A 14,758-nucleotide genomic window follows, 5' to 3' on the forward strand; every position below is an offset into this window, starting at 1 on the left:
TCAAGGTGACCTTGACCTCAAAAATCAATAGGGGTCATCTACTGGTCAAGCCCAACCTCCAATCTAAGTTCGAGGGCCATGGGTGCAGGAACTGTCCAGTTATCAGTCGGACAACCTTTTAGCATTCAAGGTCACTGTCACCTTAGACCCGAATACCCTTTAAATCGATAGTGGCCATCAACTAGTCAGGACAAGCCTTCATGCCAATTTTGATGACCATAGGTCCAAGCATTGTCGAGTTATTACTCGGACAAGCTTTGACAACCTTTTCCTGTTAAAGGTCTCTGTGTTCTTGACCTTTGACAGGATGACCCCTAAAATCAATATGGGTCATTTCCTGGTCACGCCCAACCTTCATGCCAAGTTTGATGATCAAAGGTCGAAGTATAGTCCAGTTATCACTCGGACAAGCTCTGGTCTATCAACGGACGGACCAACTTGTGCAAAGCAATATACCCCTTCTTTTTCGTAGGGGGGTATAAAAAGAATAGCTTGGTTACTAGTTACAACGCCGTATTTAAAATTGTATGCATTTATTCATGTATTGAGTTGTACTCTGTGAAAAAAATGAGAACATAATACAATTGTTCACAATAAATATTTATTTCATTTGCAATGACAACTCTGCACCATACATGTCATAGCTTATACACAAACAGACAATGAACAAATAGTTAATAGAAATTATACAAATGACTAGAAAATAATGTTTTAATTTTTCTTTTTCTTTGATTTTTGCACTGGAGCGGTGGTGCTACCAACTTCTTCCGGTTCCGGACGAGCCTTCTGCCATTTTAAAGAGGTTTTCCTGAACATGGGCCATGGTGGAAGGGTCAACTAAAGAAGAGAACAAATAAACAAAACATTAAGGTAACGTAATGTTTATTGCATTGCATTATGAACAAGCAATGACAAGGTCTGACAAGCTTAAAAAGCGACGAAAATTTGCCAATGTTCTAATCATCAATGAAGCTTTGAATGGGGGTCAACCTAGGACCCCTGACCCAGAGTCTGATTTGCTAATTTCTCTGCCACTGATAAACACATGTGCGCAGTTCATAGTTTTGTTCTAAAACCATACATGTATGTTAATCTTAAACAATGCTTTTTGATGTATGCCTCGTAGAGTTTGTTTAATTTTGCATCTTCATCTGTGTTCTTACTTGTATGAATATTTGGTAGGGTATTATCAATTTTCAAAAGCACTTGCAAGTATTTTATCATATTGATTGATATGAGATCATCTGCTTTCAAAGGACAATTCATTGCATCATTGTTTCATTGTCTTTGTTGGCTGTTAATGTGGAATCTGGTTTTCGTTAATGGTTTGTTCTTAAAAAAAGTATTAAAAACTGTAGGGACAAGTGTGAGATAAAGCCCTTAAAAACTTGTTCAATCCCACAATGAATTCTTACTTTAGTTTTCACTGACCAGGCCAGGCCCTGATTTCTTGAAAATTCTTAAGCCTAACAGACTTTTAAAAGTGGCTTATTTTGTGTAGCAAAATTTCTAGCTTTATTTTTGATAAATAAAACTTAGTTTTTCATGATTATCAGAAACATGGACCGAAATGGCAGCCGATTTGTCATTGATATTGGGTGCCTTTGAGGCAGTTTTACGATTATGAACATTCAAAGTGTGATGATAGTAGGCACAGTTTTTAATCATGTTTAGATGATGACTGATATTTGCAGAAAAACAAAGAAGCAATGAATAAGTAAATATGACTCAAACTTTAAAGACCTATATGAGGTGTGACGTTGACATTTGACTCTATGACCTAAAAATCCATAGGGGTCATCTACTGGTCACCACCAACCTAAATGTCAAGTTTTAGAACCATGTGTCCAGGCATTGGTGAGTTATCACTCAGACAAGCTTTTTGCTTTCAAGGTGACCTTGACCTCAAAAATCAATAGGGGTCATCTACTGGTCAAGCCCAACCTCCAATCTAAGTTCGAGGGCCATGGGTGCAGGAACTGTCCAGTTATCAGTCGGACAACCTTTTAGCATTCAAGGTCACTGTCACCTTAGACCCGAATACCCTTTAAATCGATAGTGGCCATCAACTAGTCAGGACAAGCCTTCATGCCAATTTTGATGACCATAGGTCCAAGCATTGTCGAGTTATTACTCGGACAAGCTTTGACAACCTTTTCCTGTTAAAGGTCTCTGTGTTCTTGACCTTTGACAGGATGACCCCTAAAATCAATATGGGTCATTTCCTGGTCACGCCCAACCTTCATGCCAAGTTTGATGATCAAAGGTCGAAGTATAGTCCAGTAATCACTCGGACAAGCTCTGGTCTATCAACGGACGGACCATGAGGAGAAGTCGTTTAAAGGTTTTTCTATTTTTACCTCTGGGGGCCATCTTGTGCAGTGGACCGAAACCATTGAAGCAAATTTGATAAAGGACCATCCAAGGAACATTTCTGTTAAGTTTCATCAAAATCTGATCATCGGTTTCTGAGAAGATGTTCTTTAAAGGTTTTTCTATTTTTTTTGCCCTGGCAGCCATGTTGTGCAGCGGACCGGAACCATTTGAGCAATTTTGGTTAAGGACCACCCAAGGAACAATTCTGTCAAGTTTCATCAAAATCTGCCTATCCGTTTCAGAGGAGATGTCGTTTAAAGATTTTGCTATTTTTAGCTGTGGCGGCCATATTGTGCAATGGACCAGAACCATTTGAGCAATTTTAATAAAGGACCACCCAAGGAACATTACTGTCAAGTTTCATCAAAATCTGCCGAACCGTTTCAGAGGAGATGTCGTTTAAAGATTTTGCTATTTTTAGCTCTGGCGGCCATATTGTGCAATGGACCGGAACCATTTGAGCAATTTTGGTAAAGGACCATCAAAGGAACATTCCTGTGAAGTTTTGTCAAAATCCGCTTATCAGTTTCAGAGGAGATGTCGTTTAAAGTAAAAGTTTACGCACTCACGCACGCACTCACGACGGACAATCTGTGACAACATAAGCTCCATGGCCTTCGGCCAGTGGAGCTAAAAATCAAAAAAGAAAATATTTCACAAATCGTAGAAGAACAAAAAAAGTGAGATTAGCTTAATCCTGTTATAAAAGACTTAAGTAATTTCGAGAAATCAGCCCATGGACTCTTACCCCAACATTTACCAATGCTGGGCTTGTCCCTGTGGTTACCATTGTTTGTTATATGGATGAACTTGGATAATTAAAATAAGTCTTGGTAAAATTAAACCTGTTTTAATACATAAAAGAGTCTCTCTCACTATTGCCTGCTTTATATGGTCAGACTAGGGGCACTACTTTGCATAATGTGTACTGTGAACAAAATACTTGTAACAATTCAGAGTCATTATTTGAAGTTATCAAAACAGTTTTTTTATCATTTTAGCTATGATAGGTTATGATGAATACTTGTTGAAAAGTGTAAGTAATACTATTAAAATTTGTGTGATTCATATTTAAATTTACAAATTTGTGTTTAAATAGATAGTTGTCAGTTACAGTTTGGTAGATAGAAAAAATAACCTTGATTACATATTTAAACTAATGTCACCAACATCTTAACTGTGAGAGAATCCCTTTAACATCATTAGACATTTAATAATTGTAGCAGCATTTGTGTGGAAAAGTCAACAATAATGACAGATATCGCCACTCACCAAACATGAGATAACAAATCCTGTGATGAGAATGTACATGGTCTGAGAGAACTGTTGACAGATGTAGCCCCATACCAACCCTACAGTCTGAAATAAAAGAATGAAGACATGGATTTATTTGTGAGAAAATACCATTAAAAACCATCTTATAACTGTAGAATACTCTTCTAGATTAAATTTTACTCTGAAGTTCATTGCATAGTTTATAAATGCCAATTGGTCTGTACTCCTGATTTCACTGAATAGTTTAATAGAAGCTGCCATTTGGTATTCACTTTTTATCTGAAATGTTACAGTAATATTGTCTCCCATTCAGTCATTATTTTTTACTATTTATTTCATTGCACTTTCATTGCAATGTTTAATAATACCTGCTTTTTGGTTTTTACTATTTAATTCATTGAAACGTTTAACAATATCTGTAATTGGTATTCACTATTTGTTGCATTGCAATGTTTAATAATATTTGCCATATGTCTCTACTTACAGCAAATGAAAGAATTATTGTCTGGAACATTCGTTCTGCCTTTTGTTGCCCTGCAAAGTCCTGAAGCAAAAAAGCACTCTATGTTATATGAAATCATGCCAATCAACATATCTATCAGTAGGCAGATAGAACTTGGAAAGGAGTTGTTTTAAAAACAGTCAAGATATTTCATTTGGTTTTTTTTGGTAAAATTTCACAATAATTGCCATAAGGTAAAAATATCTCCATAAACAGGACAGCCTAGTTGACATAAAACTATGGGAAAATACATAAGTTTTAAGGTGGAAAATGGGGCCAAATACTGACTCCAAAACTATAACAGCCCTGTTGGAATGTATTGTCAAACACATAGTAGCTGGAGTGCTGGACGTGTATAAATGACTCTAGTTATAATACAATGGCAACAGCTGGCTACAAAAAAAACATGTTTGTAAAGAAGTTGAAATGGAACATTTCCACACATAAATATAGAAACATTTCCAAATAGAAAAGGGTAAAAGGTGACATTTACCTTTTTTAAACTCTCAAGTTATGGTTTAGATGATCAAATGTTTATACCAATTAACTTTGGCTTTCACCTAATTTATAATTTATTTTTAGAAACAAACTGACACAAGTTATGCTTATTCCAGTAACATTTGTAAAGCCTTTAAGAAGTTAACTGGAATAACCTTTAAGATACTTGAAATTCTAGCCAACAACAGTTGAACACACCTGGACAACCCTATAAATAATTCAGCCCACATTGAAATTGAATATTCATCGCACAAAATAAACATCATGATCACCATTATCAGACTAACTGCATCTGTGTTTGATACCTTTAGAATGTTAGTCCAAATAAGAGCTTTTGTTTGGCTGTGTAAAATTTTATTTGTGGGATGATGTCTTCAAATTTGGTAGGGCTTGTCAGTGATATTTTTTGGTGCAATTTACTGCATTTTAAAGGCTGTTTCCCCTTGCGCATTTTTCCCAAAAAATTATATATATTTGTGCCAATTCGATAAATGTCCATTACATTGATGAATAAAAAAGCAATGAATTTCTTAAAATATAAATTACATCTTGACAATACTTACTCTTTCACAGCAGTATGTATGCACTAAAAAGTTAATGCATGTATATTTGCCATCATATTAGCTATTTTGACCTGATTTTGTATTTTTCCCATTAGGGCAACAATTTTTCCCAATTTGCAAGGCACAGGCAGTGAAAATATTTCGAAAAAAAATCACTGCTTGTTTAAAGTTAGTGTTTTGAATTTGTGTTGGTACAACTGCTCTTGTAAATGGTCAGACTTAAAGCAAAAATTGGTCACTCCAAAAGCAGTAATAAATAATAAAACTAAGATTATTGATAAGGCAAATCCATCATGTACAAATTGTTCCCTAAAGTGGTTAGTTATTCCAATCATGATTCCGGGTTTAAGCATATTGTTTCTATAAACATCATAAAAACAAGAAATATTACCAAATAATGATAATTTATATTAGTTCCGTACAAAAAAAATATATCCAACAAATTATTATGAGTTTGATGTGTTTTTATTCATTTCCAACTGTCAAAACATAACAATATATACATGAAAGGCACCTGCAAGGTTGTGGTTCAGTTTTTCAACAATCGGAACACCTGGGCCATGGTGGAGTAGTTACGATTGAATTTACGAGGTCTATCTGAAAGCTTACCGGAGATGATGGAGTTGTTACGCTTGGCATAATTGTTGTCTGTGTCAGTCAAGTTTCGTTTTATTGGCAAGTTTTGTTTTATTGGAAAGGTAAATCCTGTGTTTTAATGCATTTAATGCTTGTTTTGTGCAAAATATCTTTAAACTTACATGGTTAAATATGAATATTAACCTTTATTACAGTACACTCAACGAGTTAGACCCACTTTCCTCGCTCACTCCGAGGGATGAAGTCGATGATCGCGGGTTTCTTCCGAGGGTAAAACTGTTGCCCTCGCTAAAATCCTCCCAAGTTCCTTCGAGTGGCTGGCTTACCGCCGAGTTTCATATGAACGATAGCGTTGAGAATCGTCCGATTTTATGATCCAGCGGCGGAACTCCGAGTCTAATCAGATAAGCAAGAAATCATTCTTGTTTAGAAGCGATTTATTCTAATGCTTATGCACATTGCTGTAAGCGTAAAAGATTCTTACATCAGTGCTCCAGCTAGCCCGTTTTTCAATGGCGCAGCGCCCGTGCCCCTTTTCTGACCGCCCTGCCCCTTTTTTGAGTAGTGCCCTTTTCACAAATGCTTTAATAGCATCAATTATCCCGTTAGTGCCCTTTTTACTATTGAAATCATTGTAAAAGATTGGCAGCCCTTAATCCGCTGTCATAGTTGAGAAAAATTACTTAATACTTATGACAATTCAGTGTTCCCGCTAGGTGTCACCATGCCCACATTGACTGCTTAAAATATGCCGCACTGCCCTTTCATCTTCTCATGTGCCTTGTCCAAGTCATTTGACAGCTAATTGTGTATATGTGTAGTGAGCAGACGACCCGTGTATTCATAATCGGTCATCTTTTAATCCAATAATTAAGAAGAGCCAAATAGGGAAACATCTGCAGGAGGCGGAGCTATTGAATGTCAGCCAATCAGAATATACATTGAGAATTCGTCCATTCAATGATGAAAGTTCGTAAAATGCGATAGAAAATGCGAAGGGATGGTGAAAAATGTTGTCAAGCACAATTAAATCTTTTAAAATAATTGTTAATTATATTGTACAGACGAGACTGCCATTTAAACATTGTTGATTTGAAGCAGACGGTCACTGCCGAATTAAACATAACAAAGGTGGCCCTAACTCAATCAAATACGTCACTTTTTCAGTAAATGTTTTGAAAGCTTATTTGTAAAATATTCATGATGAAAATTTCTTTGTTTCCTACAAATATATGTTGATGCGTTATGTAGCTTTTACCTATCATGGATACGATCATGTCAAAAATCGCCGAAACCGCCATTTTGTCAGAACAAATTTCGGAGTTAATTTATCAATGTTCTATGTTTTATAAGTGATTTTTTAAGCAAGGGCAGTGATTTTTATTGTCATTTTATTCTTAAACATTAGCATATTAAACAATATTTTACCAAAGACAATTAAATAACAGCCAAGCTGAATGTAACATTCGTACCCAATCCAATCCGTACCAAACTAAGATTCGTCCCCTACCTATCTGTTTTTTTGTGTATTTATTAAAATTTTATTTGATTGCATCAAATGTTTAACTGTCTTTGTTTTTTTTCTTCATTTTACATGGGTTTTTTGAGAAATATGTGACATTGCACTAAAGAAGATTCCAGACAAGTACAATCATACTACCACAGACAAAAAGACAAATTTTAATTTTGATATTCAAATACACCCTTCTAAATTTTGAGAAATAAACACCATTTTGTTCAAGTCTGGAAATCATAGAAAATGATTTAAATTGAGTATGGTATGAAAACAAAACAAATTCTAGGGGGAGACCCCCCCCCAAAAAAAAAAAACCAACAAAAAACACCAACTTGTGACAGGGGTGGACCCCTCCCCCAATTGCCCCTACACGACTCATGTAGCTTGCCCTTTTCAAAACTCCACCCTGCCCTTTTCAAATCCTGGCTGGAGCACTGTTACATGTACCAACGTTTAATTTGTATTTATGTCCGTAAACGCCAATTGAATATTGTCTTGAATTATAAACATTGAATCATTAAAGTATATCCACTAAGTTATTGCATCATAAAGCAGCCGACTATTTACACGTTTCTGAACCATGACCTCTGACGTCAAGCGCGTGATCAATACAATGTAGAATATACTATTTGTTATTGGTGGTTAAAAATAGCTATGACGTCTCGTGGAATTTTCCACAGAAAACGAGGCAAGAAGGCCTTCAAAACCATGCGCTGTGAACTTTGAACGCGTGTTTGACCTCCTGATTTTCCGAAAATGTGTAACCTAGAATTTCTCGGAAGAAATGTGTTTATCAGTCATTAGCAAAAACACGGTTATAAGATGCATGTGCAACTAGTGAAATACGACTGCATTCTTGTGGTAAGCTAACTTCATGCAAAACGGGCAGAGGAAAAAGAATAATAGCAATTTACTGGAGCCGTCGTAATCTGTTGAAAATTTTAATAAAATAAATATAGCTTTAGCGTAGATTCTTATCTAGTGTCCGCATAGTTTCGCGGAGTTAACCCCTCCGAGGAACGCCGAGTTTGTTATTCTTTGGTCGACTTATCACCCTCCGAGGGCCTTAAATTCAAACTCCGAGGAACGCAGACAGTCGAAAAAATCATTGTGTTGGCCGCGATAGCAAAAATCCGCGGAGGGAAACGGAAAGTGGGTCTAACTCGTTGAGTGTACTGTATCTATTTCATGTCCATCATTGAGTATCCAGGAACTCTAATTACAAGCTTTGACATTGCAATTTGAACAATGTTTATCAACCATTTTCCAGCAATTTTAAACAGTTTAGCGTTTAACTTAAGTAAAACATGATGAAGTTTCACAGTACCATATTTGCCATGTTGAACAAGGCAAAAACTACATTTTAATTCAAGCGTGATTGATATTTTAGCGGAAAAAAATGACAAAAGTATTTACAAAGAATGTATACCATATGTGTAGGTATCTTCTTTATGCATTCAGGGAGGTATTTAGCGATATCCATGTTTAGTTGCTGTAGTTTGTTAAATTTTGTACACGTATCTATAAAACCCGGAAGTAAATATAGTCTAGATCATCTAAACACTTGCATTCTAATGTTTAAAACGGCTAAATTTAAAACGGTCACGATAACCGCGCTGCAGTTTCGCAATGAGTTGCAACGTGAAGCTTGAGATGTATAATATAAACAATGTATTTCAGATAAATGTACCGTATACCTACATACATGGGTGTCTAACACTTGTTAAATATGAAAACCCAAATCTATGGGCGCTCAATAGCCGTCGCCAGTCTCTTAAACGTGGTCAATTTATTCCACTACAACCATCCCTGAAACGTCCTCACAACAGATGTATGCGCTAAGATATAATACGAACACAAAACAGACCAGTTTGCTAACATGGGCAACTGTTAGCCTGAAATGAACAAAGGGCTTCTCACTGATAGACTGGATAGTCGTTTCTCTGATTGCAATCATGAAGAAAGAGTCCGAGTCTATCTATCTAACCGTATCCATACAAAATATGCATAAACGAGATTATTTCTATACTGACCATTAACGGTGCGCAGTAAACTGCGCACGTATATGTACATGTACAAGATGCCATCTCAAAATCTTTAAGAATTAAACAGTATGAACTTTTTTTAAAACCTAATACCTAGCTTATATTGTTATTAATAATGATTTATGTGTGTTTACATAAGGATGGAAAAACAGACGACCAGTGTTAAGCGTAATGTTTGGCATGACAATCCCCTAGCTGCTGTGCATACCCTACTAATTGCACTGGTGTAACAGTAGGGGTCATTTTCCTGGGTATTTGTTTATTGGCTCATGCAGTGTTATTTAAGGTCCATTTCTTTACTAAAACCTCGAAAACTGCACAGCAGGTTACTCAGATCAGAGATCTGATAAGACAAATATGCAATTATATAAAGTTCAATACAAAGAAGTTGTGTACTATACACGATTTTTTTTTTTTTTTTTTTTTTTTTTTTTTTTTTTTTTTTTTTTTGGGGGGGGGGGTGTCACTTATAGAAGGATTAAACTCGGCCTTTAACTAGTGCCGTGAGCCAGTGTTCGTGACAAACATGTGTGGCGCAAACAGCAGCACTGAGATAGCGAGTTTGCCAGGCCATCAATAATAAAAAAAATACTGAAATCGATTCTCAATCTCAACTTATTTGTCCACAGTATTTTGACGATATGATCCAGCAACTTGTAAATTTTAATTTTTCTATAAGCGTTTTTTTTTTAGATATAAAACTGGCATTCGGAATTCCTCGGCCATTTTTTTTCAAAAACAATCTCGGTTATTGAAAAAAATGGCCGAGGAGTTCCGAATGATTAAACTGGGCGATACCATTTCCCCGTCTCTCACCGTATTATCCGGTCTCACCCGGTCTCCTAATTCCCGGACCACTAGGTATTGCAATAATTTATGGCTTCATGCAACGGATTGTGTTGCCAATGTTTGTAAAACAAAATTGACAATTTGCTTTTAATAGGAGTTATAAAACTGTTGTAGATAATCGAAAGAAAAATACCCAGGGCAAGAACTAGAATATGCATGAGCATTTGCTCATAATCAATGAGTAGAAATCAATTACATTTCGTGCTTATATTTAAATTATCTTTTTCCGAAAATTGACGGAAACATTTAAAAAATTAATAATAAAAAATGAATTGAGACTGAGATTGAGATTCCACTTATGTTTTGGTGTAATACTGCGGTCCAGTTAGTGCGACTTAAGACCGTTGACGGTCTGTTACCTAGTCAGACAATTATACATTTAAACTTCATACATTGTTCGACTGTGCTAAAAAACATTCCTGCTATGCATTGCGGAAAGGGTTGGAAAGGCATGCGTTTAGCATTTCAAAACCGTCGCCTGGTACTTTCCCTGTTCAATATTATCGGCCAGAATGATTTCAAAATCTTAACTTTATCTCACGTAAACACTACGTCGTACAACGTACAACATGGTATTTCGCTGCAGCACACTTAGTTAAGAACAAAACGTGTTCGTGGTTAATTAAAACAAACTTAAACCATTGGTTGTTACACTGAGCTTGCCCGACATTATCCACCTACACGCCAAAGATGGCAATATCTGCAAATACAAATCAAATAAAACATTATTGGCTCGTCCGGGATTTTAATCCGGGACCTCTCGCACCAAAGCGAGAATCATACCCCTAGACCAACGAGCCGCCCTTATTACGTAACGCTTTTTTATCATATATAGACATGATAAGTCTGTTACGGTAGCGCATTGTAAAGATAATGGTGATTCATTATCAAGCTTACTGACGCCAAGCGCATATATACACATACTATTTGTCCACGATGGATGTAATACCGATACTGACAAGTAAAATACGTCAAAGGCTATATACTTAATGGCATAGGCAATGGCTTATATCGTGAAATAGTGCGGTAATTGTATTGCTTTTTCACTAACGTCAATCATTTATATTAGCATGCGGTTAGGATTTTTTTCTAGATTCGTTAAAGGAGGCTTAGGTTTTACTTTGTCCAATAAAATGAACGACAGTTGGCAAATCAAATTAAAACATATTTACAAAATACGGATAAAATGCACAAATTTCGAGATCTATTTTTCGAGAAAAGCATTCGTGTCACACAGCATTGATAAAGACTTGATATAATATGCAACGATCAATGTGTACATGAAGATTCCCTCTTTCTTGATCTACGTAAAGCATTTGATTTAGTTAATCACGAAATTCTTTTACATAAATAGAAATTATACAATTTCTGCGAGAATTCCATTAAATAGAAACTACTTAAACTGAACTGTATGCGGATGATGCTACACTTTTTTTCAAACCACGCAAAAGCGCAAGAAATATATACGTTGCAAATAAATCTGAACAGTCTATCGGAGTGGTGCAAAACAAACAATTTGACAATTTATCCACAGAAAGCAAAATGCATGTTGTTAGGAACATATTCAAAGTTAAAAATATGCAAATGCTCTTCATTCATATGTAAACAACGTATTATAGACCGAGTCAGCGTCTGCACTGGGCCAGCAGGAGTTAAGTTCTATACAAAGCAACACTGTAGGACATCCTATCTATTTATATACCAAGTCAGCGTCAACCCTGGGCCAGCAGCATTAAAGATCTATATAAAGCAACACTGAATGACATCCTATCTATTTAAAGACCAAGTCAGCGTCTGCACTGGCCAGCAGAAGTTAAGTTCTATATAAAGCAACACTGTATGACATCCTATCTATTTATATACCAAGTCAGCGTCAACGCTGGGCCAGCAGGATTAAAGATCTAAATAAAGCAATACTGTATGACATCCTATCTATTTATATACCAAGTCAGCGTCAACCCTGGGCCAGAAGGATTTAAGATCTATATAAAGCAATACTGTATGACATCCTATCTATTTATATACCAAGTCAGCGTCAACCCTGGGCCAGCAGGATTAAAGATCTATATAAAGCAATACTGCATGACATCCTATCTATTTAAAGACCTAATCAGCGTCAACCCTGGGCCAGCAGGATTAAAGATCTATATAAAACAACACTGAATGACATCCTATCTATTTATATACCAAGTCAGCGTCAACCCTGGGCCAGCGGGATTAAAGATCTATATAAAGCAACACTGAATGACATCCTATCTATTTAAAGACCTAGTCAGCGTCAACCCTGGGCCAGAAGGATTTTAGATCTATATAAAACAATACTGTATGACATCCTATCTATTTAAAGACCTAGTCAGCGTCTGCACTGGGCCAGCAGGAGTTAAGTTCTATATAAAGCAATACTGTATGACATCCTATTTTTATACCAAGTCAGCGTCAACCCTGGGCCAGAAGGATTTAAGTTCTACATAAAACACTGAATGATATTGTATCTATTTATAGACTTAGTCAGCGTCAGGACTGGGTCAGCAGGATTTAAGCTCTATAGTTAGCAACACTGTATGACATCCTATCTATTTAAAGATCAAGTCAGCGTCAACCCTGGGCCAGCAGGATTTAAGCTCTATAGTTAGCAACACTGTTTGATATCCTATCTGTTTATAGACCGAGTAAGCGTCAAGCCTGAGCCAGCAGGATTTAAGTTCTATATAAAACAACACTGTATGGTATCCTATCTATTTATATACCAAGTCAGCGTCAACCCTGGGCCAGCAGGATTTAAGCTCTATAGTTAGCAACACTGTTTGATATCCTATCTGTTTATAGACCGAGTCAGCGTCAACCCTGGGCCAGCAGGATTTAAGTTCTATATAGAACAACACTGTATGATATCCTATCTATATATATACCAAGTCAGCGTCAACCCTGGGCCAGCAGGATTTAAGTTCTATATAAAACAACACTGTATGATATCCTATCTATATATATATACCAAGTCAGCGTCAACCCTGGGCCAGCAGGATTTAAGTTCTATATAAAGCAACACTGTATGACATCCTATCTATTTATATACCAAGTCAGCGTCAACCCTGGGTCAGCAGGATTTAAGCTCTAAAGTTAGCAACACTGTTTGATTTTCTATCTGTTTATAGACCTAGTCAGCGTCAACACTGGGCCAGCAGGATTTAAGCTCTATAGTTAGCAACACTGTTTGATATTCTATCTGTTTATAGACCGAGTCAGCGTCAACCTTGGGCCTGCAGGATTTAAGCTCTATAGATAGCAACATGACTTCCTATCTATTTATAGACCCAGTCAGCCTCAGCTAAGAGTCGGAAGGATTTATGTATGAGCAGCTGTTTACACTGCTTAGCAGAAAGGAAATGGTGGTTATAAATAGAAATACTGTATGATATCCTATCTATTTACAGGCCCAGTCAGCCTCGGCGTTAAGCCAGCAGGATTTAAGTGTGAGCAGCCTTAAAACATTGTTGGGATGCGCTCTACCCGGAGAAAGGAAACAGTGGCTATATCACACTTGTCACCTCATCCTTCCCATTAGCAAAGGTAACATCCCTAATGATCATGTATTGGCGGTAAATAAAGGAAATATATGTAAATGTCTTTGGTTTGCATATGCATGTTATTTAAATCTAATTAGATTTTAAAAAAAATGTTTATATCTGTTACTGCTAAAAAAATGTTTGTCCAAAATTAGATATTTTATAAGCAAATATTGAATGTACTTGTATTCTAAATTATACATAAAAGTTCTCTCAACTTGAATGCAGTTTTACCCAAACATTTTCCAGGACCAGGATGCCTTGCTTCAGGAGCTCCATGGTGACCGATACTGATGTGTTCGAGTTTAACGCCCCTCGCAAGTACTGGGCCTGCTTTATGTGTAACCACCCGGAGAAAATGTATGAACTGATGCCCGATGGAAGTCCAGTCATTGCTGTATGTTAACAGATTTTTAAATATTTGAATTTTTAAATCATACTTTAATTATAGTGGTGATTGATGCACGATAGCAATCCAGGCATGATCGTTTGTGAACACTTGAATCTTGCCCGATTTTACTGCCCGCTGGCAGCCCAGTCACGGCTCAGCTGTTTATAATTTGAAATATATAATATTTACTATTCTCTATTGGACAGGGTCAGTTGAAGGAGAAGAAAGGGCGCTGGAAGTTTCTGGAGCGGTGGAAGACCCGATACTTCACTCTCTCCGGCAGCCAGATAACCTACAGCAAAAGTGATTCGGTATGTTACACTTTATATTCACTGTATTTTAACTCACATTAGACATGCAGGTAAGTGATTCCATATGTAACACTTTACATAACCTAAATTTAACTGACACTAGAAATTATTCCTATGTGACTTCAAAGTCTAACTGGAATTAGATTGTGTTAGCTGAAGGTAAGGGCATGGTGAAACATAAATCACCTTGAGATTTTATTCCACTCTGTATTTGTTGCGTCTGCTTGAAGTGAGATAGACATAGTTACCACAACAGCAGTCAACCAGGTGCA

General features: G+C 36.5%; 1 protein-coding gene across 1 annotated transcript; it reads right to left on the reverse strand.

The window, feature by feature from the left end:
• Nucleotides 1-584: 584 nt before the first annotated feature.
• On the reverse strand, nucleotides 585-8,889 carry LOC128203290 (signal peptidase complex subunit 1-like). Its single transcript, XM_052904640.1, has 4 exons — nucleotides 8,757-8,889; nucleotides 4,136-4,195; nucleotides 3,649-3,735; nucleotides 585-837 (listed from the first exon to the last, which is right to left on the reverse strand). Exons 1-4 carry the CDS (start codon nucleotides 8,808-8,810, stop codon nucleotides 712-714), a joined length of 327 nt encoding a protein of 108 aa, XP_052760600.1. The 5' UTR covers nucleotides 8,811-8,889; the 3' UTR covers nucleotides 585-711.
• Nucleotides 8,890-14,758: the final 5,869 nt, after the last annotated feature.

Source organism: Mya arenaria, chromosome 9 (assembly GCF_026914265.1).
Source record: "Mya arenaria isolate MELC-2E11 chromosome 9, ASM2691426v1".
Classification (NCBI taxonomy): domain Eukaryota; kingdom Metazoa; phylum Mollusca; class Bivalvia; order Myida; family Myidae; genus Mya; species Mya arenaria.

Bases quoted from the DNA above. Each gene is read 5' to 3' on its own strand.
- LOC128203290 (XM_052904640.1), bottom strand. From the start codon at position 8,810: ATGGATATCGCTAAATACCTCCCTGAATGCATAAAGAAGATACCTACA. The intron at 4,196-8,756 runs GTATACATTCTT...TTTTTGCTTCAG, and splicing joins AGAAGATACCTACACATATG to GACTTTGCAGGGCAACAAAA. The intron at 838-3,648 runs GTGAGTGGCGAT...TCTCTTCTTTAG, and splicing joins GATTTGTTATCTCATGTTTG to TTGACCCTTCCACCATGGCC.